The following is a 16,215-nucleotide window of genomic DNA, read 5'->3' as shown; positions in this document are numbered from 1 at the left end:
GCTTAAAGATAGCTGAAATATAATGTTAACGCTGACATGAAATGAGCAGGTGACAGGAAGAAAGTCAAATATACTGTAACTATTGTGTGTGTTTGAATTTAGGGACGATGGCTCCTCCATGTCGGCCCTCAAGAGGCTGGAGCGCAGCCAGTTCACCGACGAGATGGACTCACGCTTCAGCTTCGACAGGATGAAGGAGCCGGGGGAGAAAACCGGCTGGCTGATCAACATGCATCCTGTAGGTCAACACAGTGTTTAATGTATTGGTGGGGTGGGTTTTTTTAGTTCTTACTTAGATATGATAATAAATGTGCTCTTTTTTGCACTTCCAGACTGAGATCCTGGATGAAGACAAAAGGATGATTAGTGCTGTGGACTATTATTTCATTCAGGAGGATGGCAGCAGGTTTAAGGTGTGTTTGAGAAAAAAGCAACTGATGCAATCTGTTTACCGGCGTTATAACACACTCAGCCCTCTGTGTAGAGTAATAATCATATCATTATGTCTGTGTTAAAGCCTTAACATATTCCTCCTGATATTTATTCTGCCTGCAGGTGGCTCTCCCATACAAGCCGTATTTTTATATTGCCACTAAAAAGGTAAGTCTAAGTTTGTTTAGTTTTCTTTAATTCCTTTCACACATGAAAACAAACCAACAAAAACATCATGACAGCACCTAAGCCATGTAACAACATACATAACAAGACTGATATAATACAAAAAACAGCCACTGCATTTAAGTATTAGTCCACTCGTCAGAGAAAGACAATAGGAAAGAAGAGAAATTTGTGGCAAGTTCAAGTTATACATTTGGTTGATGTGCAATGTGAGCGTGCATGAATGCTTATTTAAAGAGGACCTGTACTTTATTACAGAACTGTGAGAGAGAAGTTATCTCATATTTGTCAAAGAAGTTCCAAGGAAAGGTTTCAAAGCTTGAAACTCTCCCGAAAGAAGACCTGGACCTGGTGAGATCAGAGTGTTTTTATTATTTTTCTATGTCTAGCTTTAAAGTGTGTAGCCAAATTTTACTGTATTGTAATGGTACATGATGTGTTAAGTAGGGCTGCAACTAACTATTATATTCATTTTTTAAATGATTAAAAGACTTAAACTGATTAATTTGAATTTAGAATAGTTGGCAATTCATTTTCTAATTGGTTGATTGACTTATTGTTGCAGCTCTATTATTGTTTTATATAATATGTTTGGTTGATATGAGGGCCCACAACCTCACAAACATGCTGAACTAAGCTGGTCTGTTCTCCTCAGCCAAACCACCTGGTCGGACTGAAGAGAAACTACATTAAGCTGTCATTCAACACCGTGGATGACCTCATCAAAGTCAAGCGTGAGATTTCCCCGGCAGTGCGCAAGAACAGAGAGAGGGAGCAGTCCAACGACGCCTACACCTCAATGTTATCAAGGTAAAAACACAATAACAATGTGCATTTACAGCCTGATTTCTTGTGTTGCTTCCTTTTTGTATTGACCTCTTGACACCCTCTGTGTTGCAGTGCCTTATCAGGTGGCAACGTAGCGTCAGCAGATGAAGATGCAATGTTAAAGAGTATTTCCGACCAGTTAGACAACATAGTGGACATGAGAGAGTATGACGTGCCCTACCATGTGCGCCTGTCCATCGACCTGAAGATCCACGTGGTAAAGATCTATTTTCTTTTGTCCCAACGCTTATATGACACAGACATGTGTGCTCCTTCTTCTAATCTTCATTGTCGTTTTATCTCAGGCTCACTGGTACAATGTCCGATACAGAGGCAGCGCCTTCCCACCAGAGATTGTTCGGAGAGATGATCTTGTGGAGCGACCAGTACGAGGATTTTGTTTTATTTGGTCATCTTAAAGCATTTGTCTTTTCTGATGACTTCTGTAAAACATAATTTCTCATTCTTTTTAGGACCCTGTTGTTTTGGCTTTTGACATTGAGACCACCAAACTTCCATTGAAATTCCCAGATGCAGAGAGCGACCAGATCATGATGATGTCCTACATGATCGATGGACAGGTGAGTTTTATTTCCTTCACGTTTGTTATGTATTATTCTTTTAATTGTTGTGTGTGTGTCAGTTTAACTTAACTTGTGTCTCCTTTTTAAAGGGGTTTCTAATTACAAACAGAGAAATCGTCTCTGAGGACATTGAGGATTTTGAGTTCACTCCCAAACCTGAATATGAAGGGCCTTTCACTATTTTCAATGAAGATGATGAGGTGTGTTGCTGGGTTGTAGTAGATATACTGCAGCTTAATTGACAATGAAAGCACTTCTGAATATTTTCACTATATATATGTAACAATCAGTTGCTTCAATGTAATAACATGCTGTAATCTGACTTTGGCTGCAGGCGGCTCTTCTTCAGAGGTGGTTTGATCACATTCACGAAACAAAGCCCAACATCTTTGTAACCTACAATGGAGACTTCTTTGATTGGTGGGTTATTATTTTCCAGTTTCTTCAAAATGATTTTATTTATTACTCATATACTATAATTTATTTTTTTTCCCCCATTTTTTTTAGGCCTTTTGTTGAGACGCGAGCTGCCCTCCATGGACTTAGCATGTACAAGGAGATCGGTTTCCAGAAGGATAGCCAGGGAGAGTACAAGTCCAGTCAGGCCATCCACATGGACTGTTATAGGTTCGCACACCTCTGACACTGTTTAAATGATATTTTATACTTATGAGTTAGGGTCGATTAATTAATTAATTAATTTGTTGTTCCTCTTTGTCAGATGGGTAAAGAGAGACAGTTACCTACCAGTGGGGAGTCATAATCTAAAGGCAGCAGCTAAGGCTAAACTGGGCTACGACCCTGTGGAGCTGGACCCAGAGGAGATGTGCCGCATGGCAACAGAGGAACCACAGGTACAGAAGTGACTTCCTTGTGCTCAGCTCACGTGAAGTAGAATTGAAATGGTGTGAATGCAGTTTCGTTGACTTTCTGTCTTCTGTCTTCTTCTGTCAGACTTTAGCCACCTACTCTGTGTCAGATGCTGTGGCCACATATTACCTCTACCTGAAATACGTTCACCCCTTCATCTTTGCTCTGTGCACCATCATCCCTATGGAGCCTGATGAGGTTTGTGTATTGTGTGCACGTTTAAAAGACAAATGTTACAAACATTTTAATTTCTGATGTCTGATTTTGTACGGTTCATGTTTCCCTCTGATACCAGGTGCTGCGTAAGGGTTCTGGGACTCTGTGTGAAGCTTTGCTCATGGTGCAGGCCTTCCATGCCAACATCATTTTCCCCAACAAGCAGGAGCAGGTCTTCAACAAGCTGACAGACGACGGCCATGTCATGGACTCTGAGACCTACGTGGGCGGCCATGTGGAGGCACTGGAGTCCGGCGTGTTCCGCAGTGACATCCCCTGCCGTTTCAAAATGGTACAATCCGTTCTCACAGGCATACTCTTTACTCTCTTCATTCTTTGTTTCTATACTTTTTTTGTGTTTTTGAGCGTGACAGTAGCATCTGGTTTGTTGACAGAACCCAGCTGCATTTGACTTCCTGTTTCAAAGAGTTGAGAGAACAATGCGTCACGCCATTGAGGAAGAGGAGAAAATCCCCTTGGAGCAAGTCACCAACTTTAATGAGGTGCTGATTTATTTTTTTTTTTTCTTGGTGTGTTTCTTTTTTTATTCTGCCTCCAATTTGTGATATCATTTTTACAAAGCCCATCTTTTTCCAGGCCCTTTTCAGCTTGAAGTCGTAAAATGCTTTGGTATGTTTTTCAGGTCTGCGATGAGATCAAACAGAAGCTGACTTCTCTGAAGGAGGTCCCAAACAGGATCGAATGCCCCCTCATTTACCATCTGGATGTCGGGGCGATGTACCCCAATATCATCCTAACCAACCGCCTGCAGGTAAAAAGAAAAAAATGCCTGGACGTAGGTAGAAGATACAGAAATGCATGAAAATCAACACTTTATTTTGGAATCTGTACTCTAGCCATCTGCCATGGTAGACGAAGCCACCTGTGCAGCCTGTGATTTCAACAAGCCTGGTGCCACGTGTCAGAGGAGGATGGCCTGGCAGTGGAGAGGAGAAATCAGTAAGTCGGTGTTGTATATCCTGTGTTGTTTCTGGATATGGCAAAGACAAAGATATGTGGAGCTAAGAGAGATTTTCCCCCTCAATCTGCAGTGCCTGCCAGCCGCAGTGAGTTCCACCGCATCCAGCAGCAACTCGAATCCGAGAAGTTTCCGCCCTTTTTCCCCAACGGTCCACCTCGGGCCTTCCACACCCTCAATAGGGAGGAGCAGGCCAAGCATGAGAAAAAGCGTTTGGCAGGTGCTTCCTTTTTGTCCAGCCTTTACTCAGTTGGTTCCTTGTATTGATTCACTGTTTGTCAAAACTCATCTTGACACTTGTCGTCTTTGTCTCAGATTATTGTAAAAGAGCCTATAAGAAGACTCACGTCACCAGACTGGAGGAGCGAGTCACTACCATCTGCCAAAGAGAAAACTCCTTTTATGTTGACACTGTGAGAGCTTTCAGAGATCGGCGTTATGACTTCAAAGGATTGCACAAGGTATCTTTTCAGTATTGATTGTAATGAAAAGCAACTCATATTTAAATGCTATTTGTAATTTATAAAGTAGGACCTGGAATTGTTTTTTCTGTAGAATTTAAAACATTCAGCCATTAAACACAATGTCTCCGTTTACTGAATACACTTTGAAATTGAAATAGTGTCCTTTGGTTCAGCAAAAGTGGATTCTTCAAACGATTGTTTTCATATTGTGAAAGGTGTGGAAGAAGAAACTGTCAGCAGCTCACGAAAGTGGAGATGCTGCCGAGGTGAAGCGCTGCAAGAACATGGAGATCCTGTATGAGTCTCTTCAGCTGGCTCACAAGTGTATTCTCAACTCTTTCTATGGCTACGTCATGAGGAAAGGGTAGGAGTCAGATTTCATAAGGAGATATTTCATCCACTATCATCTTACATCCACTGTTTTATAATCTCTCCACTGCTGAGTGATACCCGGTGCGAAGCGGCAGACCTGATGTTGTCTGTGCTGTCTTTGTGTTTCCATCAGGGCGCGCTGGTACTCCATGGAGATGGCTGGCATCGTGTGCTACACTGGAGCCAACATTATCACTCAGGCCAGAGAGCTCATCGAACAAATAGGGTGAGCGTATGCGCATAATGTGTTACATAATTAAAGATATTACTTCAGGGTAATGTAAGTAAGAATGCAGGGTCAGCTCCAGCTCAGCAAAGACACAGCTGGAAGGGGTTTGCTGCCTTGTTAAACAATGCTTTATCAGCAGATCCTTGCAGCATGTAGGCTTGAGTCCAGCTCCTCCAGTATTGTTTTTTTCTGACTATTTTTTCTGATCCATGCAGTTTACTAGTAGATAAAGCTTTGAACAGCTCAACAGTAAACTGAAAAATAATTCAATGAATTTCCTTTTTCACATCTACTTTTTTTGCTCATTCAGGAGGCCCCTTGAGTTGGACACTGATGGTATCTGGTGTGTCCTCCCAAACACCTTCCCTGAGAACTTTGTCATGAAAACCAGTAACGAAAAAAAGCCCAAAGTGACCATCTCCTACCCAGGTGCCATGCTGAACATCTTGGTGAAGGAGGGATTCACCAACGATCAGTACCATGAGCTGGTCGACCCTGCGTCACTCACTTACAACACCAGGTCAGAGAACAGCATCTTCTTCGAGGTGGACGGACCATACCTGGCCATGATTCTGCCAGCATCTAAAGAAGAAGGGAAGAAGCTGAAGAAAAGGTATGGCTGAAGTGGAATTTGATATTAATTTGTATTCATTTATTTCTTTTAAGGTACTATATAGTGTTCCCTGGTGAGGTTGGTTTTAAAATGTGCAGTGCTTATGATGATGATTTCAAGGTTTTTCTCTTCATCTTAGGTACGCTGTGTTTAATGAAGATGGCTCTCTGGCTGAGTTGAAGGGTTTTGAAGTGAAGAGAAGAGGAGAGCTCCAGCTCATTAAGATTTTCCAGTCATCTGTGTTTGAGGCTTTCCTCAAAGGTACCACTCTGGAGGAGGTCTATGCCTCTGTGTCCAAAGTGGCCGACTACTGGCTGGATGTGCTATACAGTAAGGTAAAAGAAAACTTCATCAACTGATATTGTTTTAATACCTTTACATCATGCTTCAGCATTGTTTTGTGTAACTTCAACAAGATAATAATTGCAGTATTGTTTTCAGAGAGAAAAGTTGGCTCAAGTCTTTGTCCTCATCACCAAAAGCTGATTTATATCTCTGATTTTTCTAGGCTGCCAACATGCCAGATGCAGAGCTGTTTGAGCTGATTTCAGAGAATCGTTCAATGTCCAAAAGGCTGGAGGATTACGGAGAGCAGAAGTCCACTTCCATCAGCACAGCTAAAAGACTGGCTGAGTTCCTGGGAGACCAAATGGTGAAAGACGCTGGTCTGAGCTGTCGCTATGTCATCTCCCGAAAACCTGAGGGTTCTCCTGTCACAGAGAGGTGGGTCAGTGTATCTCAAAATAAACATTTGTGACTCTGGGGCAGTCCTTGCCAGCAGAGTACAACATGCACATGCACTTTCATTTCACACACCTGTGAATGACAAATTCCTACCTGAGGACTGAAGTCTGAAGCTATTTGTTTATTCACTTCACAGCTCAACCATGAAATTGAGTTTAAAGAAATTCTAAAATATTCATACATAGCCATTTACATTTGCCCCTCCGTATGAAACCCAAGCAGTATTAGAAAGTGCAAGGTGAGACAGGACAGGTGTGAGAGAGAATAAAGATCAGTAGAAAAGTTTCTCTGCTTAAGTTTCTTATTCACCACTCTCTTCTTTATCTCCTGCCTACACTGTGAGCTGTCCAATAAAGCCACAAAATGTCAGAAAGTGGCAGTCATCAAAACGTGCTGTCAACTCATGATCGTTTTGCTTGCATTAGAAATTATTTCTGGAGTAATTTTCCCGATGTTGAACAAGCACTTTGTAACACTCCCTAAAATAAAAGTCTTAAGTGTGACACTGAGTGATTGTTGGGTCTCTCCCATCAGAGCCATTCCTCTGGCCATCTTCCAAGCAGAGCCCAGTGTGAAGAAACATTTCCTTCGTAAGTGGTTGAAGATGCCCAGTCTGCACGAGTTGGACATCCGTACCGTAAGTGTTCAGATTAACATTTTATACACGTGGGCATGAGCCTTCGCATTTGTGAATTTACTCCAACTTACATATCTGTGTCGGGCCCTCACAGATCCTGGATTGGGGTTATTACATAGAGAGGTTGGGTAGTGCCATCCAGAAAATCATCACCATCCCTGCAGCTCTTCAACAGGTAAACATTTCATCAGTCTATCACTCTATTCTAAGTTTACACACAGATACTTTTTAAATTATGTCTGTCTGTCATCAGGTAAAGAATCCAGTACCCAGAGTGAGACATCCCGACTGGCTTCATAAGAAACTCCTGGAGAAAAATGACATCTACAAGCAAAAGAAAATCAGTGAGCTGTTCACCAGTGAGGGCAAGAGACAGGTAGGGTTTACCTTAGTAAGACATCATGCTTGATGAAAATATTTCGATTTAAGTTTCTCTGTTTAACAAAAAGCATCTCCATGGTTATGCTGTATTGTTTGTTTTTTTCTTTAATGGCTTCTTCTCTTCCAGGTGGCTCATCAGCCTCTCGAGGGAGGTCAGACTGCTGACATCGAGGACTTTGGGATGCCAGCTAGACCTCTGCAGCCGGCCATCCTCATCAGCACCAAGAGGAAGCGAGCTTCTCAGGGAGGGGACAGCCAGGTGGAGTCTCAGGATGTGGAGCTCACCCAGTCCTGGAGGGAGATCCTGGGACCACCCCCTCCCATGGGAAAAACAAAGGTAGGCAAGCAGCAATAACACAAACAACTGCCTCAAGTTTTGGTCAGTCCATTAATTAATAACACACCTAAATATTTAAACGCATTGAAGCATTTTTTAATAATTCTTTTCAGCATTCACCAAGAATTCATTCAAAAACAAGTTATTAAATCTAGTTTTAATAACTGTCTGTACACAGGAGGAGCGACTGGTGTGGCTGCGTTACCACAAGAAAAAGTGGGAGCTGCAACTCAGGCAGAGGAAGGAGAGGAAGAAGAGGAGGAGGCTGTTGGACGGAGAAGCCCAACCTGTAGGTGGAGGAGTAATCAGAGACGGCCCGACCACCGGCCTGGGAAGCTTCCTCCGCAGAACAGCTCGCAGCATCCTGGACATGCCTTGGCAAATTGTGCAGGTAGAGCAAAAACAATTTCATCATCACCATCACCAAAAGAAAAGTCTTAAATATTGTATGCTTGAAAATGAATAAATGTCTAATGTGATGTTTGCTGCCTCACAGATTGCAGAAACTAGTCACCCCGGTTTGTACAAGTTGTGGGCTGTGATTGGAAATGACCTCCACTGCATGAAGCTCAACATCCCTCGTGTCTTCTACGTCAATCAGAAAGTCCCAAAACAGGAGGAGGGAGCCACGTACAAAAAGGTACAAAAACTGAATTGCTGTCACTCTAAATGATTGGTAAGCATGCGTTGTCACAAATAGTTCAAATTAATTTGGTTAACAAATGATTTGGCTTCAGGTGAACCGCATGCTGCCTCGCTCCAACATGGTGTACTACCTGTATGAATACTGTGTACCAGAGGACATGTACCAGGAGCACATTAATGAGATCAATGCTGACCTCTCTGCGCCAGACATCGAAGGAGTTTATGAAACACAGGTATCTTTATAACTGAAACATAATGTGTATTAATTATACTAAAGTGCACAATTGTGAACAGAAAGCAGTGGTTCTGTAAACTTCTCGTCCTCACTCCCTCAGGTCCCTTTGCTGTTTCGTGCACTGGTGCAGCTTGGATGTGTGTGTATGGTCAATAAGCACGTCGTGAGGGACCTAGCTGGCAGGGAGGCTGACACCTTTGACTTGGAGCATCTAGAAATGAGATCTCTAGCCCAGTTCAGCTACCTGGAGCCTGGTAGGACCTGTGGCACACCCTGGTTATATTAGTTTGAATTCAAATATTGTCCTACAAAGATTATTGGTTTGTTTTGTGCTGAATGGACTGTTTAAACCATCAGCCTTTCCTCTGACTTAATGGTTTGAAGACCTGTAGCACAGGTAGATTTCATGAAATGGATGCTGGATGTGAATGTAATTATTTGACGGTAGATGTGTTATCACCATATTTTGTTTGTTTTCTTCTCAGGGAGTGTTCGCCACATGTACCTGTACCATCACAGCCAGGGTCACAAGGCTTTGTTTGGCCTTTTCATCCCCTCACAGCGTAAAGCCAGCATCTTTGTCTTGGACACAGTAAGAGCAATCTGTCTTTTATTTCTTCCAATACCATGCTGTTGGTGTTTGCTTTAAATGTTAATTAAACAGCAAATAAAAGCATAACTGAACCGAGTAGACAATACACTATGAATATGCTGCTCATGGTCTGTCTTTATTTTGTCCCTGAAGGTTCGAAGCAACCAGATGCCCAACCTGAGTAACCTCTACACAGCTGAGCGCACTGCTCTCCTGGAGAAGATGACAGAGGAGCTGCTGCCTCCAGAGAAACACAACTTTGAGGTTCGGGCTGAAAACGACGTGAAGGCTATCTACCGCGCACTTCAACGCATACTGCTAAACTATAAGGTAAAAAAACCAAACACTTAATTACCTTCTAATAATTATATACATAGACATTTTTAATTAGGTTAATGTTACTAAATTTATTGTGTATAATACACTGTTTGCTTTTCTTTGTTTACAGGAGGAGCGTCGTGGGCCGACCCTCATCGCAGTGCAGTCTAACTGGGAGTTGCGGCGATTGGCAGCGGGTATGCCAGTGCTTGAGGAGTTCCCTGTCGTTCCAGTGCACGTGATCGATGAAATCAGTTATAATGTGCTGGACTGGCAACGCCATGGTGCCCGACGCATGGTCCGCCACTACCTCAACCTGGACAGCTGCCTGTCACAGGCTTTCGACATGGCCAGGTACACTACTCTGTTTATTCTTTGTATTTTAATCAGTCATGGACCTCTACGGACATGCTCTTTATTGCTGTTGTCATTTGAAAGTGATATAATTTCATTTGCTTTCAGGTATTACCACTTACCTGTGGGTAACCTGCCTCAGGATGTGTCCATCTTTGGCTCAGACTTGTTCCTGGCAAGACATCTGCGGAAACACAACCACCTGCTGTGGCTTTCACCCACAGCCAGGCCAGACCTCGGGGGAAAGGAGGCGGATGACAGCCGTCTGGTCATGGAAAGTGATGACAGGTGCTCTGTGGAAATCAACGCTCAAGGATGCTATTCTACAGGTAAACAAGCACACACACACCAGATATATAATATAAATTGTGTCCAAGAACAGGTAAAGCAAAACATCATAGAACAAATGTTTGTGTTTTTGTTTTTCTCTCAGTGTGTGTGGAGCTGGACGTGCAGAGCCTGGCGGTGAACACCATCCTCCAGTCGCAGCATGTCAATGACATGGAGGGTGGATCCAGTATGGGGGTCAGTTTTGACGTGATCCAGCAGGCGTCTTTGGAGGACATGATGTCAGGAAACCAAGGAGCCAGCTCTCTTGCCAGCTACGATGAGACCGCTCTCTGCTCCAACACCTTCAGGTTTGTAAACATTTTCACATAACAATATGAATCCTCATGCATGTGCAGTCTATCAATGCAGGCTTTTAACAGTGTTTATACTTTATTCATGTCATTATCTTCTGTGTTTTGCTGTATGAGCAGGATCTTGAAGAGCATGGTAGTGGGCTGGGTTAGGGAGATTACACAGTACCACAATGTGTACGCAGACAACCAGGTGATGCACTTCTACCGCTGGCTGCGCTCCCCCAGCTCTCTGCTCTATGACCCTGCATTGCACCGTACCCTGCACAACATGATGAAGAAGGTCTTCCTCCAGTGAGTCAACAGCTATTTTAGATTCATGGCAAAAGTTATCAAACTCTTTTATCCTTGGTTCAAATGTCACTGATATATGATTCCCATGGAGAAATTTGACAATGTCCTTCATTAATCTTTTTCTCACTCTGCTGGCAGGTTGGTTGCAGAGTTTAAACGTCTCGGCTCCACTGTGGTTTACGGAAACTTCAACAGGATCATCTTGTGTACTAAAAAACGGAGGATAGATGATGCCATTGGCTACGTAGAATACATCACCAACAGGTTAGACATTCACCCTCTGCGTGTCTCTGTAGAGTGAATATAAATCCTTGCAAAGTATCACGAAAATTCTGCTCTTACTAGTAAATATCTTACTAGTAAATATCTTACTAGTTGTCCATAATATTGTAATATCTTACTGTATGTTTCACAATGTATGTTTACCCAAAACCTAAAAAATAAATCACCTCCCTAACTGTTTCTCCTCTAGCATACACTCCAGAGAAATCTTCCACTCTTTGTCCATCTCCTTCTCCCGATGCTGGGAGTTTATGCTATGGATGGATCTGGCCAACTATGGCGGTGTGAAGGGCAGACTGCCTTCCAGCGTCTTGTATGGAGAGGTACTTCAAAATGCAACGTCTGCCTTATTAGGAACCGAGCCGAAAGGCAAGAGGGCAAGGACTCCAGAGGAGTCCTGCCCTTGCCTGGAGGCAAGGACCCTATTGAATTTGCACCGTTTTTTTTTTTTAGGGACCGAGCCGAAAGGCAAGAGCCAAGAGCCTGGAGGCAAGGACCCTATTGAATTTGTATCGTTTTTTTTTTTTTTAGGGACCGAGCCGAAAGGCAAGAGGGCGAGGACTCCAGAGGAGTCCCGCCCTTGCCTGGAGGCAAGGACCCTATTGAATTTGTACCGTTTTTTTTTTTTTATTCTATCGACACTTTGCGCCTTAATTTGACCCCCTAAACCTGCTCCAAAACTCACCAAATTCGGAACGCACATCAGGTCTGGCGAAAAATTCGATAAAATGGAAAAACAAACAACGTCGAACTCTCTAGCGCCACCTAGAAACAGTAAAACGGCCACTACGCCTGATAGGAATGTCGTAGAAAGATCAAACCAAAACTCAATTGTTTGTCTTATCAAGACCTAAAAATCATGCGCTGACACCCCTGACCTAAATCCAACAGGAAGTGCACAATTTGCCATTACATGTGGGATTTTCAACGATTTTTCAGGCTTTTCAAAATATATATATTATTCCTGCATACTTTCAGTTACAGACTCCATTCAAACGTCAAAATGTAGCCACAAGTCTCATCTATAGACGTGTGTAATTTGGTCTGGCTATGTTTTATACTTTTTGATCTGTGGCCCGACATGTGCACCCTGTTCCTCTCCCATTCAAACTGCACTCTGCCTGCTGTCTGCCCATGCCCTGTCCCCATGCGCTCCAGTCGTTAACTACCATGGCAACGACTGTGTGTTGGCTGAGCCAGGTTCATTTGTGGTCTTAGTGTGCCACCCAGTGGAGAAAACTTGTCATGATACCTGATAAGGAAGTTTTTTGATTCTAGTTCAAGTTTATTGACTGTATTATTATGATTTTAGATATCTGTGCAGTCTGTCAACTATTTCACTGACATTGCTGTCTAAGTCTAGATCAAACACAAATTACATGAGCATGAACTACAATCATATCTACAGGTTTCACTGGAAATAAGTTCCTCTCCTGTTTGACTCATCAAAGTGGCAGTTCATTTCAGTTGCTCAGTCTAAATGTCTACACAGACAGAGAGAGAGATTGTGTCGGTAACGTGTATCTACTTATTGCAGTGTCCGATAAATGCCCGGGTCTGAATGCGTCTAAATGCACCCGACGGAAACCTTTCCGCTTCGCCGCGGCCCGACGTGCGCAAGGGGGCGAGGTCCCGCCCAACGCTGCTCGCAGCTTTAATTTAGATAAATATTGAAGTGTGTCTACAGGGGATTATTAACTAAGCTCAATATAAAGCTTATTCCCACCTTCATGTGTTTTTTCAGGATGGAGCCAAACAGAAGAAAGAAAACAGAGAGGAAGGAGGCGAGGACGGCAGTGAGGATGAAGATGAGGATGAAGCCAACGTTGAGGAAGATGATGGAGAGACGGACGAGGTGGAGGAGCTGATTGAAAGCAACTGGAACATCATGCAGTATCTGCCTCAAACCGCCTCTTGTCAGAACTACTTCCTCATGATTGTCTCAGGTAAATGTGACTGACTTTTTATTCTTAAACGCTGCATTTGAGTTTTCCGATAGACGTACACACCATAGATGTTTTCTCTCCTCATTATTTTTCTCTCTACCATCCTGCTTTTTCCTCCCCAGCTTATATTGCAGCGGTGTACCACAGCATGAAAGAGGAGCTGCGACGCAACACTCCTGGAGCAACGCCCATCAAGAGGCGTGGAGGCAGCCAGGCATCCCAGCAGGCAGTAGGAGACTTGAGTGCTCTTCCTGGTAAGATGCTGTTTAGAAAGCTGCTTCAGTTATTTAAGACTTCCCTTGTGTTTTGTAAGAACTTCACATTACACTCATTAGAGTCACTGCCAGCTAGTATCTATTACATTTAAACCTATGATGGACAGCTTTTAACTGCGTTTAGATAGATTTTGTCTCAGATGTGATGTTTTTTTTAACTCTCTCCCCCAGGAATGATCTCCTTCTCCCAGGAATATGTGTCCAACGAGCTGACGCAAAACTTTTTCAACATCACACAAAAAATTCAGAAGAAGGTGACAGGTACGAGGAGTACCCAGCCCTCAGAGATGTTTCCCGTCCTGCCTGGTTCACACCTGGTGCTTAACAACCCAGCACTGGAGTTCATCAAATATGTCTGCCAGGTAAATAATCTATCTGCCACATTATTGGCCGAACAAAATAACAGAACCCCCCCCACACACACACACACATAATTTTCAACAGATCAACCAGCGATTTTAATTTTCTCAATTCCCTCTTTGGTCTCTTCAGGTCCTGTCACTAGACGCAAACATTGTGAACCAGGTGAACAAGCTGAAGAGAGACCTCCTGCGCCTCGTGGGTGTTGGAGAGTTCTCGGAGGACGCTCAGTTCCATGATCCCTGTAACTCTTACATCCTGCCAGAAGTCATCTGCAACCACTGTAACTTCTGCCGTGACCTCGACCTCTGCAAGGACCCATCTGTGGCACAAGTAAGAGCTGAATGTCACAGCCTGACTCGTAAGGCGATGACAGAGAGAGAGACACTGTTTTAATTTATCATGTAAAATTAAGATTAATCGACTACATAACAAAACTTCAACAACTAAACAGTCTGCCTGCAGGAAAGCAGAGTGGGTGAGAGAAATTTAGTAGCAGCCTAGACTTTATAGACACGTTGTAAGCACTGATTATACACCTTTAAAGCTGCCATTACTTATGTAAACTGTGTGTTTTCCTCTCTTCAGGATGGATCTGTCTTGCCTCAGTGGTTCTGCTCCAACTGTCAGGCCCAGTATGAGACTGAGTCTGTGGAGATGGCTTTGGTTGAAGCTCTGCAGAAGAAACTGATGAGCTACACTCTGCAGGACCTGGTGAGTCCAAATGCTCATGTCTACTCAAAAGAGAAACTAGTTGACGAAAGAAGAGTTTTAAATATGAATCAGTTCGTTATAAAGGAAAAGAAAGTGATTTGACTGGTAAGCTGAGTACCATTAGCATCAACAAAGTAATCTATTAAAGATGTTCATAGTGAAGAACATCATTAATAGTATTACAGCTGTTATAACGCAGCTAACAATGCAGGTATACTTTCTCAAACGATTTCTTCAAAGGAACATCAATACTTAAGAACTGAAATACAGTAGAAATCATTGAAGATTACTAACAAATTCCCAGGAGCTCAACTTTATAGGAAAATGCTTTATATGATGCTGCTGTCACTGTGCACTAAGCCTTATTGCCAAGCAGCCCAATGAACAATGATCATGACCCTGGTTGTGTACAGTAAAGCAGCATTTGTCCTGATTTTACTGTCTTAAACTACCTGCTTTTTAACAGTCCTTATGTCATTTTCAGACATTTTTCTCCTGAATCTGAATCACAGCCAAACTCTCATTGTGTGCTTTTAGGCGTGTAACAAATGTAAAGGGGTGAAGGAGGCAAACATGCCCCTCTACTGCAAATGTGCCGGAGACTTTGACCTCACCTTCCCAGCAAAGGTTTCTACTCTTACATGCATTACATTAAATTATGTAGTGATAAAAGTCTATGATCAGTAGAATTTTTACACTTTTTTTCCTTTTTTTTCCTTATCTACCTTCTTAAAGAGCTTCGCAGAGCAGATCACAGTGTTTCGGAACATAGCGTCCCACTACAACATGAGCTTCCTGGAGGAAACCATTGACTGGCTCCTTGCCATGAGTCCACAGATCAGCATAAAGTAAATGTGACACCTGCCACTGACGTCCAGCACTCCCTCAGCTGCATCTGCTCATTCATTTTAATCTGGGGAAAGACTTGATGCTGAAACTCTCATTTACCAGCGTGATGCACTTGTTCATCACTCTTGATGATATCTGTTTCTTTGTGTGAGTTGTGGGTATTGTGGAAGATAAATGTTTGTGCTGTAGATATGTTTGAATTTGTGATTATGTCATTAAAGTTATGTATGTGTGAATTTCAGATTTTCACTGTCAATGAATATTTTTCCAGGCGTTTTAATTGTGTTTGTATGTTTTTACTGCTCAGTTGTTGTTTTTTTCTGCTGTGACCTATTCAATCCTGTATTAAAGACTTCAGCTCAGCCACACAGGAAAAGCATAAACATCCTGAGTGCCATCTTCTCTCGGGACCCTCATCAACCCGCAGCCACACATTGACAGTGTTTCCACTTCACGCTGCTAATGTGTGTTGTGTCTCACAGCTTCACCCCTCATTTGTTCAGTCGATATACACGTGCGATATGTTGCATAATTGCATGCTGTATAATATTTTATCTGTTTTTCTTTGGTGTGGGAGGTTTTTTACTGTTACTGAATACGGAGAAAAAGTAAGTCTGGATCAAAGTGATCTTAACCCATGCGTCTCCATCAAGTTAACCTCATTATTCCACAGATGACTCACTTTGCCTGCTGATGGGAATCTCCCAGACAAGTAATCACATTTCAGACTCTGAACTGAGGCACAATTAGATTTGCTCCTCAGAGCTTCTCACTGACACATATATGTACAGTAGGTTGAAGAATGAAGAAATGAGAGCACATAAAGGAGCTGTGACTG

General features: G+C 42.8%; 1 protein-coding gene across 1 annotated transcript; it reads left to right on the top strand.

Annotated features, from left to right (window-relative positions):
- Nucleotides 1-118: 118 nt before the first annotated feature.
- On the top strand, nucleotides 119-15,555 carry pole (polymerase (DNA directed), epsilon). Its single transcript, XM_062417847.1, has 47 exons — nucleotides 119-238; nucleotides 333-413; nucleotides 556-600; nucleotides 877-969; nucleotides 1,274-1,428; nucleotides 1,519-1,663; nucleotides 1,752-1,832; nucleotides 1,920-2,027; nucleotides 2,120-2,230; nucleotides 2,365-2,450; nucleotides 2,538-2,657; nucleotides 2,752-2,884; nucleotides 2,985-3,098; nucleotides 3,196-3,408; nucleotides 3,512-3,619; nucleotides 3,760-3,888; nucleotides 3,974-4,076; nucleotides 4,169-4,315; nucleotides 4,411-4,556; nucleotides 4,775-4,923; nucleotides 5,065-5,157; nucleotides 5,471-5,773; nucleotides 5,913-6,108; nucleotides 6,282-6,496; nucleotides 7,052-7,154; nucleotides 7,249-7,329; nucleotides 7,408-7,530; nucleotides 7,663-7,872; nucleotides 8,051-8,263; nucleotides 8,369-8,512; nucleotides 8,610-8,750; nucleotides 8,853-9,006; nucleotides 9,238-9,344; nucleotides 9,498-9,674; nucleotides 9,793-10,016; nucleotides 10,125-10,345; nucleotides 10,450-10,654; nucleotides 10,778-10,951; nucleotides 11,090-11,215; nucleotides 11,424-11,556; nucleotides 12,978-13,179; nucleotides 13,302-13,433; nucleotides 13,626-13,816; nucleotides 13,947-14,147; nucleotides 14,403-14,528; nucleotides 15,066-15,155; nucleotides 15,264-15,555. Exons 1-47 carry the CDS (start codon nucleotides 119-121, stop codon nucleotides 15,378-15,380), a joined length of 6,789 nt encoding a protein of 2,262 aa, XP_062273831.1. The 3' UTR covers nucleotides 15,381-15,555.
- The last annotated feature ends 660 nt before the right edge of the window (nucleotides 15,556-16,215 follow it).

The sequence above is a fragment of the Scomber scombrus genome, chromosome 4, assembly GCF_963691925.1.
Source record: "Scomber scombrus chromosome 4, fScoSco1.1, whole genome shotgun sequence".
In the NCBI taxonomy this organism is placed as follows: domain Eukaryota; kingdom Metazoa; phylum Chordata; class Actinopteri; order Scombriformes; family Scombridae; genus Scomber; species Scomber scombrus.
This window is presented reverse-complemented; position numbering and strand designations above follow the sequence as displayed.

What these genes read in the sequence shown, in the direction of transcription:
- pole (XM_062417847.1), top strand. Translation starts at nt 119, where the DNA reads ATGTCGGCCCTCAAGAGGCTGGAGCGCAGCCAGTTCACCGACGAGATG. An exon ending in TCCCCTGCCGTTTCAAAATG is followed by an intron (nt 3,409 to 3,511) that starts GTACAATCCGTT and finishes GTTTGTTGACAG; the next exon opens with AACCCAGCTGCATTTGACTT. An exon ending in GCATACTGCTAAACTATAAG is followed by an intron (nt 9,675 to 9,792) that starts GTAAAAAAACCA and finishes CTTTGTTTACAG; the next exon opens with GAGGAGCGTCGTGGGCCGAC.